The sequence below is a fragment of the Pristiophorus japonicus genome, chromosome 4 (genome assembly GCF_044704955.1).
Source record: "Pristiophorus japonicus isolate sPriJap1 chromosome 4, sPriJap1.hap1, whole genome shotgun sequence".
Lineage (NCBI taxonomy): Eukaryota > Metazoa > Chordata > Chondrichthyes > Pristiophoridae > Pristiophorus > Pristiophorus japonicus.
In genome coordinates this window covers 71,239,914-71,258,245 of record NC_091980.1, presented here as the reverse complement: position 1 = coordinate 71,258,245, position 18,332 = coordinate 71,239,914, and the positions used below count along the sequence as shown (strand labels likewise).

The window sequence follows — 18,332 nt, the reverse complement described above, 5'->3', positions numbered from 1 at the left end:
CCCCCCTTCTTCTTCCCCCCTTCTTCTTCTTCTTCTTCTCCCCCCTTCTTCTTTCTTCTTCCCCCCTTCTTCTTTCTTCTTCCCCCCTTCTTCTTTCTTCTTCTTTCCCCCCTTCTTCTTCCCCCCCTTCTTCTTCTCCCCCCCCTTCTTCTCCCCCCCTTCTTCTTCCCCCCCTTCTTCTTCCCCCCCTTCTTCTTCCCCCCCCCTTCTTCTTCCCCCCCTTCTTCTTCCCCCCTTCTTCTTCCCCCCTTCTTCTTCCCCCCTTCTTCTTCCCCCCTTCTTCTTCCCCCCCCTTCTTCTTCCCCCCCCTTCTTCTTCCCCCCCCCTTCTTCTTCCCCCCCTTCTTCTTCCCCCCCCCTTCTTCTTCCCCCCCCTTCTTCTTCCCCCCCCTTCTTCTCCCCCCCCCTTCTTCTTCCCCCCCCTTCTTCTCCCCCCCCCTTCTTCTTCCCCCCCCCTTCTTCTTCCCCCCCCTTCTTCTTCCCCCCCCCTTCTTCTTCCCCCCCCTTCTTCTCCCCCCCCCCTTCTTCTTCCCCCCCCCTTCTTCTTCCCCCCCCTTCTTCTTCCCCCCCCTTCTTCTTCCCCCCCCCTTCTTCTTCCCCCCCCTTCTTCTTCCCCCCCCTTCTTCTTCCCCCCCTTCTTCTTCCCCCCCCCTTCTTCTTCCCCCCCCCTTCTTCTTCCCCCCCCCTTCTTCTTCCCCCCCTTCTTCTTCCCCCCCCTTCTTCTTCCCCCCCCCTTCTTCTTCCCCCCCCCCTTCTTCTTCCCCCCCCCCCTTCTTCTTCCCCCCCCCCCTTCTTCTTCCCCCCCCCCCTTCTTCTTCCCCCCCCCTTCTTCTTCTTCCCCCCCCTTCTTCTTCCCCCCCCTTCTTTTCCCCCCCCCTTCTTCCTTCTTCCCCCCTCCTTCCCAATTTCTCACCATTTTAAAAAATACTCTGCTTTTCTATTTTTCCTACCAAAGTGGATAAGTTCACATTTCTGCATATTAAATTCCATTTGCCCTGTTCTTGCCCACTCACTTAGCCTCTCTATATCCCCTTGAAGCCTCTTTGCATGCTCCTCACAACTTGTATTCCCACCTAGTTTTGTATCATCAGTAAACTTGGATATATTACATTTGGTCCCCTCATTGATCTAGATTGTGAATAGCTGAGGTCCAAGCACTGATCCTTGCGTTACCCATTATTTAAAGTCTGCCGATCTGAAAATGATCCGTTTATTCCTATTCTCTGTTTTCTGTCCGTGAACCAATCTTCAGTCCATGCTAGTATTTTACCCCCAATCCCATGAGCATTAATTTTGTTTAATAACCTCATGTGGTACCTTATCGAATGCCTTCTGAAAATCCAAATACACCTCATCCACTGGTTTCCCCCTTATCTATTCTGCTAGTTACAACCTCAAAAAAAATAGTTTGTCAAACATGATTTCCCTTTCATAAATCAGTGTTATTTTCTAAGTGCCCTGCTACAACGTCCTTAACAGGTTTGAGCATTTTCCCAACTACGGATGTCAGGCTAATTGGTCTGTAGTTCCCCATTTTCTCTCTCCCTCCTTTCTTAAATAGTCGGGTTACATTTGTTATCTTGCAATCCGTGGGAACAGTTCTAGAATCTATGGAATTTTGGAAGGTGACCATCAATGCATCCACTCTCTCTCTCTCTCTCTCTCTCTCTCTCTCTAGCCACCTCTTTTAAAACCTTATGATGCCGGCCATCAGATTCATGGGATTTATTGGCTTTCAGTCCCATTAATGTCCCCAGTACTTTTTTTTTTACTAATACTAATTTCAGTTCCTCATTCTCGGTCGACCCTTTGTTTTCCGTTATTTCTGTGAGGTTTTTTGCGTCGTCTTCCATGAAGATAGACACAAAGTATTTGTTTAATTTCTCTGCCATTTCCTTATTCCCCTTTATAATGTCTCCCGTCTCAGCCTGTAAGGGACCCACATTTACTTTTGCTAATCTTTTCCTTTTTACATGCCTACAGAGGCTTTTACAGTCTGTTTTTATGTCTCGCTAGTTTACTCTCCATTCTACTTTCCCTTTCTTTATCAATTTCTTAGTCCTCCTTTGCTGAATTCTAAAATCCTCCCAATCATCAGGCTTACTATTTTTGGCAACATTCTAAGCCTCTTTCTTTGATCTAATACTATCTTTAATTTCTATTCCACAGTTGGATCACTTTTCCTGTGGGGGATTTTGTGCCTTAAAGGAATGTATATTTGTTGTAAATTATATATTAATTCTTTAAATGCTAGCCATTGCCTGTCTGCCGTCATACCTTTCAATGTAGTTTCCTAATCTACCGTAGCCAACTCTCCTCTCCTATAACGTAATTTCCTTTGTTTAGATTTAAGACCTTAGTTTCAGATTTAACTAAATCACTTTCAAACTTAACATAAAATTCTATTATTTTATGGTCACTCTTCCCTAAGGGCCCCTTTACTACAAGGTTATTATCTCATTGCACACTACTAGATCCAAAATAGCCTGTTCCCGTTTTGGTTCCTCAACATAGTGATCTAGAAAACTATCTTGGATGCATTCCATGAATTAGTCCTCCACACTATTACTGCAAATTTGATTTGCCCATTCTATATGTAGATTAAAATCCCCCATGATTACCGTATTCCCCTTGTTACATGTGCCTCTAATGTCCTGATTTATACTGTGCTCTTCATTACAACTACTGTTTGGGGGGGCCTACAAACAACCCCCACCAATGTCTTCTGTCCCTTGCTGTTTCTTAGCTTCACCCAAATTGATTCTCCTTCTTGATTTTCTAAGCGAAGATACTTTCTCTCTATCTTTATCCCATCCTTTATTATTAGGGCTACCCCTCCTTTTCCATTTTGTTATCAAAAAGATGCATTTTTTTTTAAAGTTCATGTACATTTTTTTTAAATGTTGGCTTCATATTTTTTAGTTTTTCTTTTTATTGAAGTTTTTTCACTCCCAAGATTTTTATGTGGATTATAGGCAAAGAAACTAAATTAGAGCAGCCAATGAATGGATGATAGACAAGAGTGGCATTTGGCAGCCCTGTCCGTCAAGTCTCCTCACCTTCTGCCTGCTCTAATGCATGTGGAGTAAAAATTCTCTTGCAGGAAAGGGGAAAGTACTTGATTGGAGCTGATGAATAGGACTGCACAACATTTTGAAACTTTGGGATACGATTTTTATTAATGTTATATCTCCATTCAGCTTAAGACTTGTAAACTCTGCAAAGCATTTCAGTGCCAGCTCCAAAGTCCTGTTTTCTGTGACCACTGTGAAGGCTAGTCTCACTGCAGCACTTCCTTTGGCTCTTCCCAGCCTCCCTAAGTTTATCTTGTCCATAAGACCCATTTCTTGCACCCTCGATCTCCTTCCTGAACTTAGGGAACGGTAACTTCGATGGTATGAGACGTGAACTGGCTAGAATAGACTGCCGAATGATACTTAAAGGGTTGACGGTGGATAGACAATGGCAAACATTTAAAGATCACATGGATGAACTTCAACAATTGTACATCCCGGTCTGGAGTAAAAAATAAAACTGGGAGGGTGGCTCAACCGTGGCTAACAAAGGAAGTTAAGGGTAGTGTTAAATCCAAGGAAGAGGCATACAAATTGGCCAGAAAAAGCAGCAAACCTGAGGACTGGGAGAAATTTAGAATTCAGCAGAGGAGGACAAAGGGTTTAATTAGGAGGGGGAAATAGAGTGTGAGAGGAAGCTTGCTGGGAACATAAAAACTGACTGCAAAAGCTTCTATAGATATGTGAAGAGAAAAAGATTAGTGAAGACAAACATATGTCCCTTGCAGTCAGAATCAGGTGAATTTATAATGGAGAACAAAGAAATGGCAGACCAGTTGAACAAATACTTTGGTTCTGTCTTCACAAAGGAAGACATAAATAACCTTCTGGAAATACTAGGGGACAGAGGGTCTAGTGAGAAGGAAGAACTGAAGGAAATCCTTTAGTTAGGAAATTGTGTTAGGGAAATTGATGGGATTGGAGGTTGATAAATCACCAGGGCCTGGTAGTCTGCATCCCAGAGTACTTACGGAAGTGGCCCTAGAAATAGTGGATGCATTGGTGATCATTTTCCAACAGTCTATCGACTCTGGATCAGTTCCTATGGACTGGAGGGAAGCTAATGTAACACCACTTTTTAAGAAAGGAGTGAGAGAGAAAACAGGTAACTATAGACTGGTTAGCCTGACATCAGTGGTGGGGAAAATGTTGGTATCAATTATTAAAGATGAAAAAGCAGTGCATTTGGAAAGCAGTGACAGGATCGGTCCAAGTCAGCATGGATTTCTGAAAGGGAAATCATGCTCGACAAATCTTCTATAATTTTTTGAGGATGTAACTAGTAGAGTGGACAGGGGAGAACCAGTGGATGTGGTGTATTTGGACTTTCAAAAGGCTTTTGACAAGGTCCCAAACAAGAGATTGCTGTGCAAAATTCAAGCACATGGTATTGAGGGTAATATATTGACGTGGATGGAGAACTGGTTGGCAGACAGTCGGGATAAACGGGTCCTTTTCAGAATGGCAGGCAGTAACTAGTGGGGTGCCGCAGGGCTCAGTGCTGGGACCCCAGCTATTTACAATATACAACAATAATTTAGATGAAGGAATTGAGTGTAATATCTCCAAGTTTGCAGATGACACTAAGCTGGGTGGCGGTGTGAGCTGTGAAGAGGATGCTAAGAGGCTGTAGGGTGACTTGGACAAGTTAGGTGAGTGGGCAAATGCATGGCAGATGCAGTATAATGTGGATAAATGTGAGGTTATCCACTTTGGTGGCAAAAACACAAAGGCAGAATATTATCTAAATGGCGGTAGATTAAGAAAAGGGGAGGTGCAATGAGACCTGGGTGTTATGATACATCAGTCATTGAAAGTTGGCATGCAGGTACAGCAGGCAGTGAAGAAGGCAAATGGCATGTTGGCCTTCATAGCTAGGGGATTTGAGTCTCGGAGCAGGGAGGTCTTACTGCAGTTGTACAGGGCCTTGGTGAGCCCTCATCAGGAATATTGTGTTCAGTTTTGGTCTCTTAATCTGAGGAAGGATGTTCTTGTTATTGAGGGAGTGCAGCGAAGGTTCACCAGACTAATTCCTGGGATGGCAGGACTGACATTGGAGAGACTGGAACGACTGGCCCAGTATTCATTGGAGTTTAGAAGAATGAGAGGGGATCTCATGGAAACATATAAAATACTGACGGGACTGGACAGGTTAGGTGCAGGAGGAATGTTTCCGATGTTGGGGAAGTCCAGAACCAAGGGACACAGTCCAAGGATAAGGGGTAAGCCATTTAGGACCGAGAGGAGGAGAAATTTCTTCACTGAGTTGTTAACCTGTGGAATTCTCTACCGCAGAGAGTTGTTGATGCCAGTTTGTTGGATATATTCAAGAGGGAGTTAGATATGGCCCTTACGGCTAAAGGGATCAAGGGGTATGGAGAGAAAGCAGGAAAGCGGTAATGAGGTAATGATCAGCCATGATCTTATTGAATGGTGGTGCAGGCTCGAAGGGCCAAATGGCCTACTCCTGCACCTATTTTCTATGTTTCTTCCCCTTCAACTCCGATGCAGCTCTTCCTTCTGCATTGGCACTGGCATTGTCAGTGACCTCCCTTCCCTTTATCACCCTCTCTTTTTATAATTAAAAAAAAATCCTTGCCCCTTCCATCCTTGCCATCTATTGCCCCATCTCCAATCTCCTTTTCTTCTCTTTAAAAACTTTGAATATGTTGCTTTTCAGCTTTATAAGAACATAAGAAATAGGATCAGGAGTAGGCCATACGGCCCCTTGAACCTGCTCCGCCATTTAATATGATCATGGCTGATCCGCTCATGGATTTGGGTCCACTACCCTGCCCGCTCTCCATAACCCCTTATTCCCTTATCGTTTAAGAAACTTGTCTATTTCTGTCTTAAATTTATTCAATGCCTCAGTTTCCACAGCTCTCTGAGGCAGCAAATTCCACAGATCCACAACCTTCAGAAGAAATTTCTCCTCGTCTCAGTTTTAAATGGGCGGCCACTTATTCTAAGAGTATGCCCTCTAGTTCTAGTCTCCCCCATCAGTGGAAACATCCTCTCTGCATCCACCTTGTCAAGCCCCCTCATAATCTTATACGTTTCGATAAGATCACACCTCATTCTTCTGAATTCCAATGAGTAAAGGCCCAACCTACTCAACCTTTCCTCATAAGTCAACCCCCTCATCTCCAGAATCAACCTAGTGAACCTTCTGAACTGTCTCCAAAGCAAGTATATCCTTTCGGAAATATGGAAACCAAAACTGCACACATTATTCCAGGTGTGGCCTCACCAATACCCTGTACAACTGTAGCAAGACTTCCCTGCTTTTATACTCCATCCCCTGTGCAATAAAGGCCAAGATTCCATTGACCTTCCTGATCACTTGCTGTATCCTTTTGTTTCATGCACAAGTACCCCCAGGTCTCGCTGTATGTACTGCAGCACTTTGCAATCTTTCTACATTTAAATAATAAGTTGCTCTTTGATTTTTTTCTGCCAATGACCTCACACTTTCCAACATTATACACAATCTGCCAAATTTTTGCCCACTTACTTAGCCTGTCTATGTCCTTTGGCAGATTTTTTGAGTCCTCCTCACACACTGTTTTTCCTCCCATCTTTGTATAGTCAGCAAACTTGGCTACGTTACACTCGATCTCTTGCTCCAAGTCGTTAATATAGATTGTAAATAGTTGAGGTCCCAGCACTGATCCCTGCGACACCCCACTGGTTACTGATTGCCAACCCGAGAATGAACCACTTATCCCGACTCTGTTTTCTGTTCATTAGCCAATTCTCTATCCATGCTAATATATTACTCCCAACACCATGAACTTTTATCTTGTGCAGTAACCTTTTATGTGGCACCTTGTCAAATGCCTTCTGGAAGTCCAAATACACCACATCCACTGGTTCCCCTTTATCCACCCTATTTGTTACATCCTCTTAAGAATTCCAGCAAACTTGTCAAACATGACTTCATAAATCCATGCTGACTGCCTCACTGAATTTTGCTTTTCCAAATGTCCTGCTGCTACTTCTTTAATAATGGACTCCAACATCTTCCCAACTAGAGATGTTAGGCTAACTGGTCTATAGTTTCCTGCTTTTTGTTTGCCTCCTTTTTGTTTGCCTCCTTTTTTAAATAGGGATGTTACATTTGCAGTTTTCCAATCTGCTGGGACCTCTCCAGAATCCAGTGAATTTTGCTAAATTACAACCAATGCATCCACAATCCCTGCCGCTACTTCTCTTAAAACCCGAGGATGCAAGCCATCAGGTCCAGGGGATTTATCTGCCTTTAGTCTCATTATCTTGCTGAGTACCACCTCCTTAATGATTGTGATTGTAAGATCCTCCCCCCATAGCCCCTTGGCTTTCCACTGTTGGAATATTGTTAGTTTCCTCTACCGTAAAGACTGACAACATATTTGTTCAGAGTTTCTGCCATCTCCATGTTCCCCATTGCTAATTCCCTGGTCTCGTCCTCTAAGGGACCAACAGTTACTCTAGCCACTCTTTTTTTTTTTTTCCTTTTTATATACCTATAGAAACTCTTGCTATCTGTTTTTATATTTCGTGCTAGTTTACTTTCATAGTCTATCTTCCCTTAGTCATTTTTTTAGTCATTCTTTGGCTTTTAAACGCTTCCCAATCTTCTGTCCTCCCACTAGTTTTGGCCACATTGTATGCCCTTGATTTTAATTGGATACCGTGCTTTATTTCTTTAGTTAGCCACGGATGGCTATCTTTTCTCTTACGCCCTTTCCTCCTCAGTGGAATTTATTTTTCTTCAGTTGTGAAATATCTCCTTAACTGTTCATCAACCGCCCTCCACTTGAATCTATTTTTCCAGTCCACTTTAGCCAACTCAGCCCTCATACCTTTATAGTCTCCTTTATTTAAGCTTAGTACGCTGGTTAGTGCTCATCTCTCCCATAACTCCAGTACAACTTCAGCCTTTTACGCAACATCAAAACAGCCCTAATAACAATCACGAGCAACATCCCCTGTGACTGTAATCAAGGTATATAATTTCTCCTCTTCACAGGCTTTGATGACTATATGCTGTTACATACAGTTGTCCGCACCATCCTTTTCCAATGTGTCTCCTGTTTTCCAGTTCCATGGGATGCCCTAGGCTGGGTCCACTGCTAACAATCTGAATGTACCCAGTGCATCTCTAGCAATGGCTTCTCCTCCCACCCTTATTGCCACTTCTGGATTTCCCAAGTTCCTTTCTTTTCACCTCCCCCCCCCCCTCTTTCTTATCTACATGCTGCCCATTGGCACTATCGTTCATAGACATGGGGTCATCTTCCACATTTACGCTGATAGCACCCAGCTCTAATATTCCCTGACTTCTTGATCCCCTTCACTCCCTCTGTGCTAAGTTTGCTCGTCCAACATTCAGCATTGGATGAAGCTTAACTTCTAGAGTTCGACAGATGCTGTTTCCACAACCTGCTGAAGTCCTGCATCTTCCAAGCCCTCCGTTCTTCTGACTCCTGCCTCTTGTGCATCGTGCTCTCCCTTCACCTATTGGCAGCAGAATTTTCAGTTTCCCTGGTCTTACTGTCTAGTAAACCCTTCTCCCTCTTCACCCCTCCTCCTTTAAACAGTTCCTCAAAACCCATCTCTCTGTTCAATTTCTGGATGAATTTATGCCAGCGTGACAGTTAAAGTGGCTGAATTTCTTTGGACCAAAAGCACTACGCGAGACCACTTGCTCGTCATGTCTTTTGTGTAAATTATACTTGCTGTTTTCAGAAGAGTTTCAGGTGATTTGTGATGCCCACAACATGGAAATCTGGGGTGTAGCCATGGGAAACAATGCTATATAAACCCATCTGGCTTAGGATTTTTGGAGTCTCCATACACAAGCATCATAGAGAGATCTTGGGTATTTTCAAACTGGGCAGTATAGGCGCAAGTCGATTAAAAGGAAGAGCACTGTGTGATGGTAATGGTTAATAATATTGAAGCCTGTTACCAGCATTTTTTTCCACCAAAATTACAAACTGTTTTCGAGGAGAAAGACTGACGTGCATTTATATAGCGCCTTTCACAACCATTAGACGTCCCAAAGCACTTTATAGCCAATAAAGTACTTTTTGAACTGTAGTCACTGTTGTAATGTAGGAAACGTGGCAATGCTTGTGCACAGCAAGCTCTCACAAACAGCCATGTGATAAATGACCAGATAATCTGTTTTAGTAATGTTGTTTGAAGTTAAATATTGGCCAGAAGAGCAGGATAACTCCCCTGCTCTTCTTCGAAATAGTGCCATGGAATCTTTTACGTCCACCTGAGAGAGCAGATGGGTCCTCAGTTTAAACGTTTCATCCAAATGACAGCACCTTTGGCAGTGCAGCACTCCCTCAGTACTGCATTGGAGTGTCGGCCTGGAGTGGGACTTGAACCCATGACCTCCTGAGCCACAGTGGACACTTACATTATTTACTTCACTCTAAATGAATCAAGTGAACTGATTTCACTCTTGCATTTTTATACATTCCTGCTGTACAGAGTGATCATGATAAAGGGAAATAATGGAGAGAATCCAAGTTGTCAGCAAAATAATGCGAGCATGGTAATGGGAAACACCCCCAAGTGTGATCCTCAGCAACAAATGTTGCAAGCCATTAGTTGAAGGCTTGAATATGAAACCACATGTTCCTACATCCAGGATTTAGTGCCCATCATTGTGTGCGAGATGCAAGCAGTTGTTCGGAGTTCTAAGTATCTGATGTCAACAGTCTCCGATCCTATTTGCGATGGTGCTTTCCCTTGAGGGTGGGTGAGCTACAGGGAAGTTGATCTTGAGGTTCGGTTGGCTCCAAGTGGACATGGCTGGGGATGGAAGATTAAAACAGATTCAACCCCTTGGGCATGCTAGGTAAGCTAATTCATGTGTCTGGCAGGTTTGCAGTGCTCCAGAATACTATTGATGGACCAGCTGGTTTGGTTTGTTGATGAGACTGAAGGGGATGGATAAAAAACCTGCCAGAGGGCACTGGGATTCTTCGCACATTGCTCTACACAGCCCTGCGAGTCAGTATCCTCATCTATAGGGGACCCAAGCTTGTCTAGGATTGCGACATTTATTGCTCTAGGCTTGGAGGATGCATAATTCCAGCGCCTACTTGGGGGCAAGAATCTTAAACAGGGTAAAGGATTTTTGTGTCGGACAGCCAGTTGCCCAAAGCAAGAGATGAAGTTCACGGTGGCTCTCCTTTTTGTAAAGGGAAGAACAAGGGAGACTATTGATACTTTACAGAATTGTTATTGTAGTTGAAAATTGAAATACTGTTTCAAAATTGCTTTTAATTGAAGGTGCAGTATTTTTGTTGTGGATAAGATGGAGGGAAATATTAACAATTCTCTATATAAAGTGCAAAGTATTTTCAGTGGACTGGTGGTTAGTACCTCAACTTTTGCCCTTTCCAGTTAAGTAATTGGCCCAAAAATTGCTGTCAAAATAATAGCGACAATAATCGCGCTCGCTGTTAAGTACAAATGCCACAACAAGTTCAGGCGAGGGCAGATGCGTGAATAAATGTGGAAATCAAGAAGTTGCTGTCTGAGTTGTGTCACTCCGCTCGCTGTTGGCTTCATGGTTGTCTGGCTCCCAATTCAAATGCATTGAGCAGCATGAAGTTCCTGTACTTGCAGTAAACTCGCCACAAAAAGTTAAGTCAAGTCTAAGTACCCTTTTAACGACATGATAAGTATTAATTACTGCCAGTCAACCTTGCTGGCACCGAAAAGTAACAAGTGTGGAATCTAATTCCTTCTGGTTTTAATTGTTGGAGGTTTTAAAAAATAATTGTCTTTTTTCCCTTTATCTCTCTCTCTCTCTCTCTCTCTCTGAATCAAATCTTTCCCCCTCTTTTGATTTCCGTGCCTGAGTTAACAGTGAATTCATCGCACTAACTTGCACTTCCTTGTTCAGACTGAGCTGTTCATTTCACAGTCCTTCAATCTGATTGGTTAAGGAGATACACAGTTACTTAACCTGTTCAATCAGATCCCAGATGCCCTGTAAAGGACGCTGCACTATTTCCATCTCTGACTTCCAGCAACTTGCAGGGCAAACAAGTCTAACTAACGGCAGGCAATTACAGGAATTTTTAGGCCCTTGTTTTGGCATATCTGCATGCTGTTCTGTGAAAAACAATGTTCGTTTGAGAGTTTGATATTAAATCCATGTTGTACGTGTTTTGCCAAACCACAGTGTGTATGCTATTTATTGACTTACTAAATCATGCACTATCCACCACCTTTGATGCCCTTGTTCCCACTAAAATCATTACACATCCTTGCCCCAATTGTCCCCTGGTATACCCCTCATCTCCACTCCCTTGAGTGTTCAAGGGACACAGACTTTAACGTCTTTGGCTGACAGCTGGTCACCAGATATGGCTAGCTCATATAAAGCACTACCGGATCCTGCTCTCCATCACTAAAACTGCCTACTATTCTAAGATTGTCTAGTATGGCAAAAATAACACCAGGCTTCTCTTCACCACTAACCATTTTATCAAACCATCCTCCCCTGTCGTCTCCTCCCTCACCTCCAACAATAAATATGAGGAGTTCATGGACTACTTTGTTTTTAAAAAAAAAACATTCGTTCAACTGCTTCTGCTTTCAATTCCCTCTCTCTCTCTAGTCCAGCAGACCTTACTTCCTCTGTTATGCCCCTGGCCCTAATCCTAAATTTGCAAATTTCTCTAATATATCTCTTATCTCCTCTCCTGCCGTTTTGAAACTCATCTTGTCAATGAGACCGATTACCTCCTCTCTCAACCCTATTCCTACTAAATTCCTGACAACCTAACTTTTCTTCCTGGCTCCTATGTTAGCAGATACTGTTAGCGGTTCTTTCTCCTCTGGTATCACCCCCTTTCCTTCAAATCTGCCGTCATCCCTAAACCTCGCCGCCTCTCTACCTCTCTCTCCTTTAAGATGCTCTTGAAAGCCTACCTCTTTGACCAAGCTTTTGATCATCTGCCCTCACATCTCCTTATAGCTCGATGTTAAATTTTGTTTTCCTTTCATAAATAAATTCCTGTGACGATTTATTATGTTAGACTCTATATAAATATAAATTATTGTGAAGTAATAACATTACAGATATTGAAAATTGGTATTTTTGATCACTGAAAGCCAACTTCAAATATTTGTGTCTGTATACATATTTAATGTGTGTATTTGTTTTCCCTTTTGAAAATTACTCTTGAAAAAACTTCCACCACCCTTTCAAGCAATGCATTCTAAATCATAAAAACTTGCCAAGTAATAAAATTCACCTCATCTGGCTTTTTTTGCCAGTTATTTGAAAACTGTGTCCCCTGGTTACCAACTTTCCTGTCATTGGAAACTGTTTCTCTTATTTACTATACCAAAATCTCTCAGTTTTGAAAATCTTTATTAAATCTCCCTTTAACCTTGAGTAAAACCGAGGAAGCTGAATTAACCAATGCAGTCAACTTGATTTCACCAGTTTACCTGTATGTATGTATGTTCAACATCCTTGCGTGGTCAGGTTCAGTAAACTCTTGACGGTTACCCAGATGTTCTCTTTACACTCTTAAAATAAATATATTCAAAATAATAAATTAAAATAGCAGATGTTAAGATTATCATTCATTTTATAATGGGTTGATTTATGTTGAGGAAAATTTTGGGCAGTTATAGTGCAAGAGACATTTTAAGCTGAACTGCATGTTATTGATTTGATAAAGATCTTGTGTACTAGGTGATAGTGAAGCAGTGGGTTAAATGTTGCCCTTTAATTTTAGGATCTGGATTCAAATTTAGCCTTAGATGATGGAATGAAAGTCTCTCTCGTTTGGTATAAAAATTAAATTGGACAGTTTGAAACCACTGGCCATGGGGTTCACAGCGTGCACAGCTGGCACTAAATCGATAATTTTGCTCAGTGGCTACAAGATGACTGGAATAGAAATTGAAACAGAATGCTTTTTTGCGAATGGGGCAAGGAGTTGTCTACTCTACTATGCGGAGTAGTGAGATCTTATGGGCCCGGATTTCCCGGTCAGTGGCATTGGAGTGGTGCTCACTGTTCATTACGCTTACAGCTGCCCACAGACCTTTTGTGGGCTTTTGAGCAGCAACTTTGGGTATTTAGTGTTCCTTTCCAGCGCAGCGCCCTCTACAGGGGAGCTGTGGAGTGAGTGCAGGGAAAGCAACAGCATGTCTCCTCAACCAATCAGCTTGAAGAATCTTCATTGCAACACGCAGTCTAAACCAGGAAGTATAAATTAGAAAAGAGACGAAAAGAAAAAGTAAATAAAAAAAATCTCTAACAATTAAATTCTGAAGGAATGAGACTCCACACTCCGAGTGAGGTTGTTTGGCAATAATTGAGACTTATTACGCGTTAAAAATGTACTTACACTTGAATGCACCAGCCTAACTTTTTCTGGCATGTTTAGTGGGTAAGTACCACAACTTCACGCCCTTTTGAGTGTTTGAATGCCGAGGTTCAGCGAGGTAGTGGTGTAGCGCAACTTGTGGAGGAGCAGGGTAAATCAGACAGCAACATCTGGCTTTCTGTGTTCAACTGCCCATGTGCGGATATCTGAAGTTGCAGTCTGATTTATTCCATAGCATCACCGTTCTTCCTCTTTCAAAATCCAGGACAATATAATTATATTGGAGTTACTGGTCTCTGACTGACTAGTAACTGCATTGTCTGTTTCAGGCCAGCAGTGTCCCATTTATACTCTTTGCAGGTAGGTTTAAAAAGTGCACTGCAGGCTCCATGTACCTTCCCCCCCCCCCCCAGCATATTTCAAATGAGTTTTAATGCCCCTCAGGAGCTATGCTCCATGAGGTATCGTACTGTACTGCTTAGTGTTGCTGTGAAGTAAAAATCACTTTGCGGTGGCACTAAAATTGCAGTAATAATGTACCCGTACTCTGCATCTCGTCATAATACCTTTGTCCTGAAAGTGCTTGATGCTGACACTTCATGCCTGAAATGGAAGGTGGTCCATTCCCCAGAGCCTAGTGTGCAACATTTTATATTTTAAAAAAGGCAACTATTTTAATTTTGCTCTGTTACTAGTGGGATGTATTGGATATAATGGTGGCAGTAACATTAAAAGATCAAGGAACAGTGAAGCCCTGCATATTGTAGCAGTTTGGGAAAATGAGTTATGAGTGAAACTAATACAAAAGTGAAATACTGCAGATGCTGGAATCTGAAATAAAAACAGAAAATGCTGGAAATACTCAAGGTCAGCAAGCATCTGTGGAGAGAGAAACAGAGTTGGTGTTTCAGGTTGATGTTTTGATGAAAGGTCATCGACCTGAAACATTAACTCTCTTTCTCTCTCCCTCTCCACAGATGCTGCCTGACCTGCTGAGTTATTTCCAGCATTTTCTGTTTTTATTTTGAGGTGAAAATAAATTATTTCATAGTATCCCAAAAAATAAATGTTTAAACACTTAACAAAACTAGTCACTTGTCACTTGTCTGAGAATGCTGACTAGTTCATCAGACTTTCACGCGTTTTCCAAGTTTATTTATTTAATACTGCTGAGTGTTGATTCAAGCTTAGTTCCAGGGCTCCCATTGAGTAAATGATCTATGCGATATGCGTGCCATAGAATTTGAATTTCAAGTTGCATATAAATATTTCATGTTACAGCAAACTAATGGAATGTTTGTTTGTTCTGTATTTTTGTGAAATTTAAAACTTGTTCACTTTTCATATTTGTTTGAAAGGGATGGGGAGGAATGTGAAAATATTGGGACTCCATGATTATCTCTGGTAGAAATACCTAATTTCTCATTTTTAATCATCATTTGATATTTATGATGTACATTTTGAATTGGGAGACGTGAGAACATTGAAAATGACATTTTTTAAGTTTTGCATATTAATTGGACAAGGAGGAAGCCGCCTTCAGAAGCATCCAGCAAAATGTAAATTTCAATCTCAATCAGAAATGTAAAGCGTTATTTTGGTTGTATCTTTTTTCTTAAGTTGCATGTTTAGTATGAAACTTGCTATGGAGCTTTTTAATTTTTTGTAGACTAACCTTATTTGAGCATGAATTGCATTTAATGTATGGCCGTTGTTTGTGTCTTTGCATTTTCGCCTGCAACACTCCTACTAACTGATGTGATGAACCAAAACAAAAGGAATTGGTAAATTATCCACTGCTGATGGTAAAGCCTTCGCAGATCCTGAGGTACTCCGAAGACTGACTTCTTCTGTCAGCTGTGCGTTGGATGAAGCTGCTGCTGCCTTGACTCGAATGAGAGCAGAGAATACTTTAAATGCAGGACAAGCAGACAAGTATGTGTTTATTTTTATTTATGTATTTTGTGGGGGATAGGTGGAAGCAGAAAGAATCATTATTCAACAAAACATTAATGAGTAAATTGCAGTGCTACAATATTATAAAACATTCTTTTTAATTATATGGAATTTTGAATGTTTTTTTAGGGATCGTATAATCTGATTCCTTCCATTAATTTATGGAAATTGAATAAGTTAAATTCTGTTTTTACTGCACGAGTTACTTGATCTTCTGTGATGTACAAATGATTTCACCCATTTTTTTACCGGTGAAAGCCAACAATCAGTGGCCTTCATGTGTAGTTTTCTATTGTATTCTACTCTAGCATAGCCATTGCATGGCTTGAAAGTACAAGAACAACTAATCTGTGGCAATGTTTGATCAATTAAGTATGTGAATCTCAATAGATGTGTACGTACAAAGTATTTAAATTCACTTGTGTCTTAACCCTTCGACTGCTCACAGATCCAGAAAAAATTATGGTCTTCCTTAGCCAATTGGCTGAGTGTTTTCAGCTCGGCCACAGTAATGCTGAAGCATACTGTATGCTGTAAATGCTCAAATGTCAGGAGTGGTTTTATTACTGACCGTGTGGTACTGTCAGATTTTGTGGGATAAGCCAGAATGCTACTTAATGTACTTCTATCCCCCTCTCTTCTGACTTCTGACTTAAGGGCAATGATTTATGATTTTCATGGGAAAATGGATAGTCGTGGTATACAATCCCAGAATATTGTAATAAAAATAATTTTAATTTATTCACCGTAAACCAACAGCCATAATTGTAAACTAACAGGATTCAGGAATAGAGCCCACAAAACAGTTAAAGTTCTGGAATTCCACATCATAAAAACAGAATTTTATTTGGTCACTGTGAAACAATCGTCTGTTAATAACCCTAACTAACTTCTATATTTTTATATGCACTGCATACTGGTCTTGTGCTAGGTAATGCTGCTTTGATCCAGACACTGAAAAGCAGTCCAGTCAGAGAATGATCTATATTCAGCTGAATCTGGTTAAGGTTTTTCACATCGTTGTGTTCCTGGAGTACTATTGCCCATGAAGATTGGGACGGTGAGATGTCTCAATAAATTAACCTGGTGCTCCAGGAAGCCACAACAAGAGGAGAGCTGAGGCATTTAGGTTCTAGCAAATAGTTTCTTCACCTTCTACTGCCACATAGTGAACATCGGTTTATGGCCCTCCATCAATTCTCCTGTTGTAGATTATCCATTGAGAATTAGTGTGTCAGTATTTGACTTAGTGATATTTAATTTTTTTGCTTCTTCCATACGCAAGAAGAGGGTCAATTCCTTGATCCAGGATTGGACCCAGGCAGCAGCTGGTCATTATAGGATTGTTACTGATGCACTTTGTCTTTGCAAAGGCTGGGTCAAGAATGTAAGCTACTGCAGACCACTGTTCAGTGCGTCATGACTAATTTTTATTTGGCCATTTTTTCCTTATTTCATCCCTATGTAGGTCTGCTGTTCTCGGCCTGATTTTGTCGTGTTTTCCTTTTTGCCAAATATTTGCATTCAGTATAATTTTAAAACATTATTAACTGAAGTTTTATACTGGAAAAATATCCTACTAATTAACTAAAAGGTATGAGCATTTTATAGCACACACGTTTAAAACACACAGAATCCATGGTACCAGCAGCTATGACCAGAAGTCAATGTTGATACCAAATGTATTTTAAAATCAAATGTCTTGTTTTGTTTCAGGCTTTTAAGACATACTTGCCATACTATCTCTTCAGTTTAGCAACAACTGTAGTTCAAAAATAAATGGCTATGGTAAAGATGTTTCTATAAAATGTGGTGTCCTGTAAAAGTAAGTTATTTAAATATGTTTTTGCGTTTAGCCGAAGCTTAGCAGAAGCGTGCTCAGATGGAGATGTAAACGCTGTCCGAAAACTGCTAGATGAAGGACGAAGTGTAAATGAGCATACAGAAGAGGGTGAAAGTCTCCTTTGCTTAGCATGCTCAGCTGGCTATTATGAACTTGCACAAGTAAGTATTGAGCAACCCATTTGATTTATGATAAACATACCCCAAAATCCAATAGATTTATGCACATCCAGCATTCCAAATGTTTTAGGATTTCCATTTACCTATTTTTCCCTAGTAGCTTGAGTTGTGTGTGTAATATAAAAATGAATTGTTTGGCCAAATAACTACATGAGCCTAATACAATGTTTCACTTAGAATTACATACCATTTTTGATTTTCTTTACATTGTGATAATCAGCTGATATCAAGACCTAAAATGACTGAGTCATATCTATTTGTACTTATTGGAGGGCATGTACAGTATACAGTTGCTGAAGTTTTTTTTATAAAGGCTAAACCCAATTGAGAAGCCCTCGGGTAAGTATTTAAGTTTTGCTCATCAAACTTTACATGGATTAACAGGAGTTGGCCTGCTTTTGCTGATTCAGGTTGGTGTCTGAGTGAGTTTAGTAACTTGAAGAAATTCCACTGATCAGTTGATAAGTTTAATTGAGTCTGAAATATAAGTGACTTAAATATAAAAAAAACAAGTAGGTTAGTGTTGTACTGTTCGGTTTATCACCTTGGGTAGGTGGGGGAGACAGGAGGAGCCTGAACGGTGTCCCGTGCAGTTGGTTTGAGCAATCTTTATCAGAGTGCATGAGCAAGAGCTAGCAAGATATCACACTATATATTCAACTTTAAAATCTGCTCTCTTTTCCATTTTATGTACAGCAGGCATGATGTTGATTTAGGTTTATGGAAACTGGAGATGGACTTGTGACCCGATCTTCCATGTTTGCCTATCTTTCTAACTTTCAATTGTAAAACCCCTAGATTGAAACGTGCAGAAATGTAACAATAAAACTTGTAGCTGTGATCTGTTGTGAGTTGGTAAAATAAACGAGCAGATGCTCCCAATGCAGACTTGTACACGGAGCCTAGTTATGGCA

General features: G+C 41.2%; 1 protein-coding gene across 18 annotated transcripts in view; it reads left to right on the top strand.

Annotated features, from left to right (window-relative positions):
• ankhd1 (ankyrin repeat and KH domain containing 1) overlaps positions 1–18,332 on the top strand; it is a 193,796-nt gene that overhangs the window by 89,965 nt on the left and 85,499 nt on the right. For 16 of the 18 annotated variants that reach the window (XM_070878328.1, XM_070878323.1, XM_070878329.1 and 13 more), the window contains 2 exons: positions 15,219–15,375; positions 17,253–17,400. In XM_070878328.1, coding sequence (XP_070734429.1) covers positions 15,219–15,375; positions 17,253–17,400 — 305 coding nt within the window. The remainder of the gene's footprint in view (positions 1–15,218; positions 15,376–17,252; positions 17,401–18,332) is intronic. The other 2 variants (XM_070878322.1, XM_070878319.1) reach the window with 2 other exon arrangements.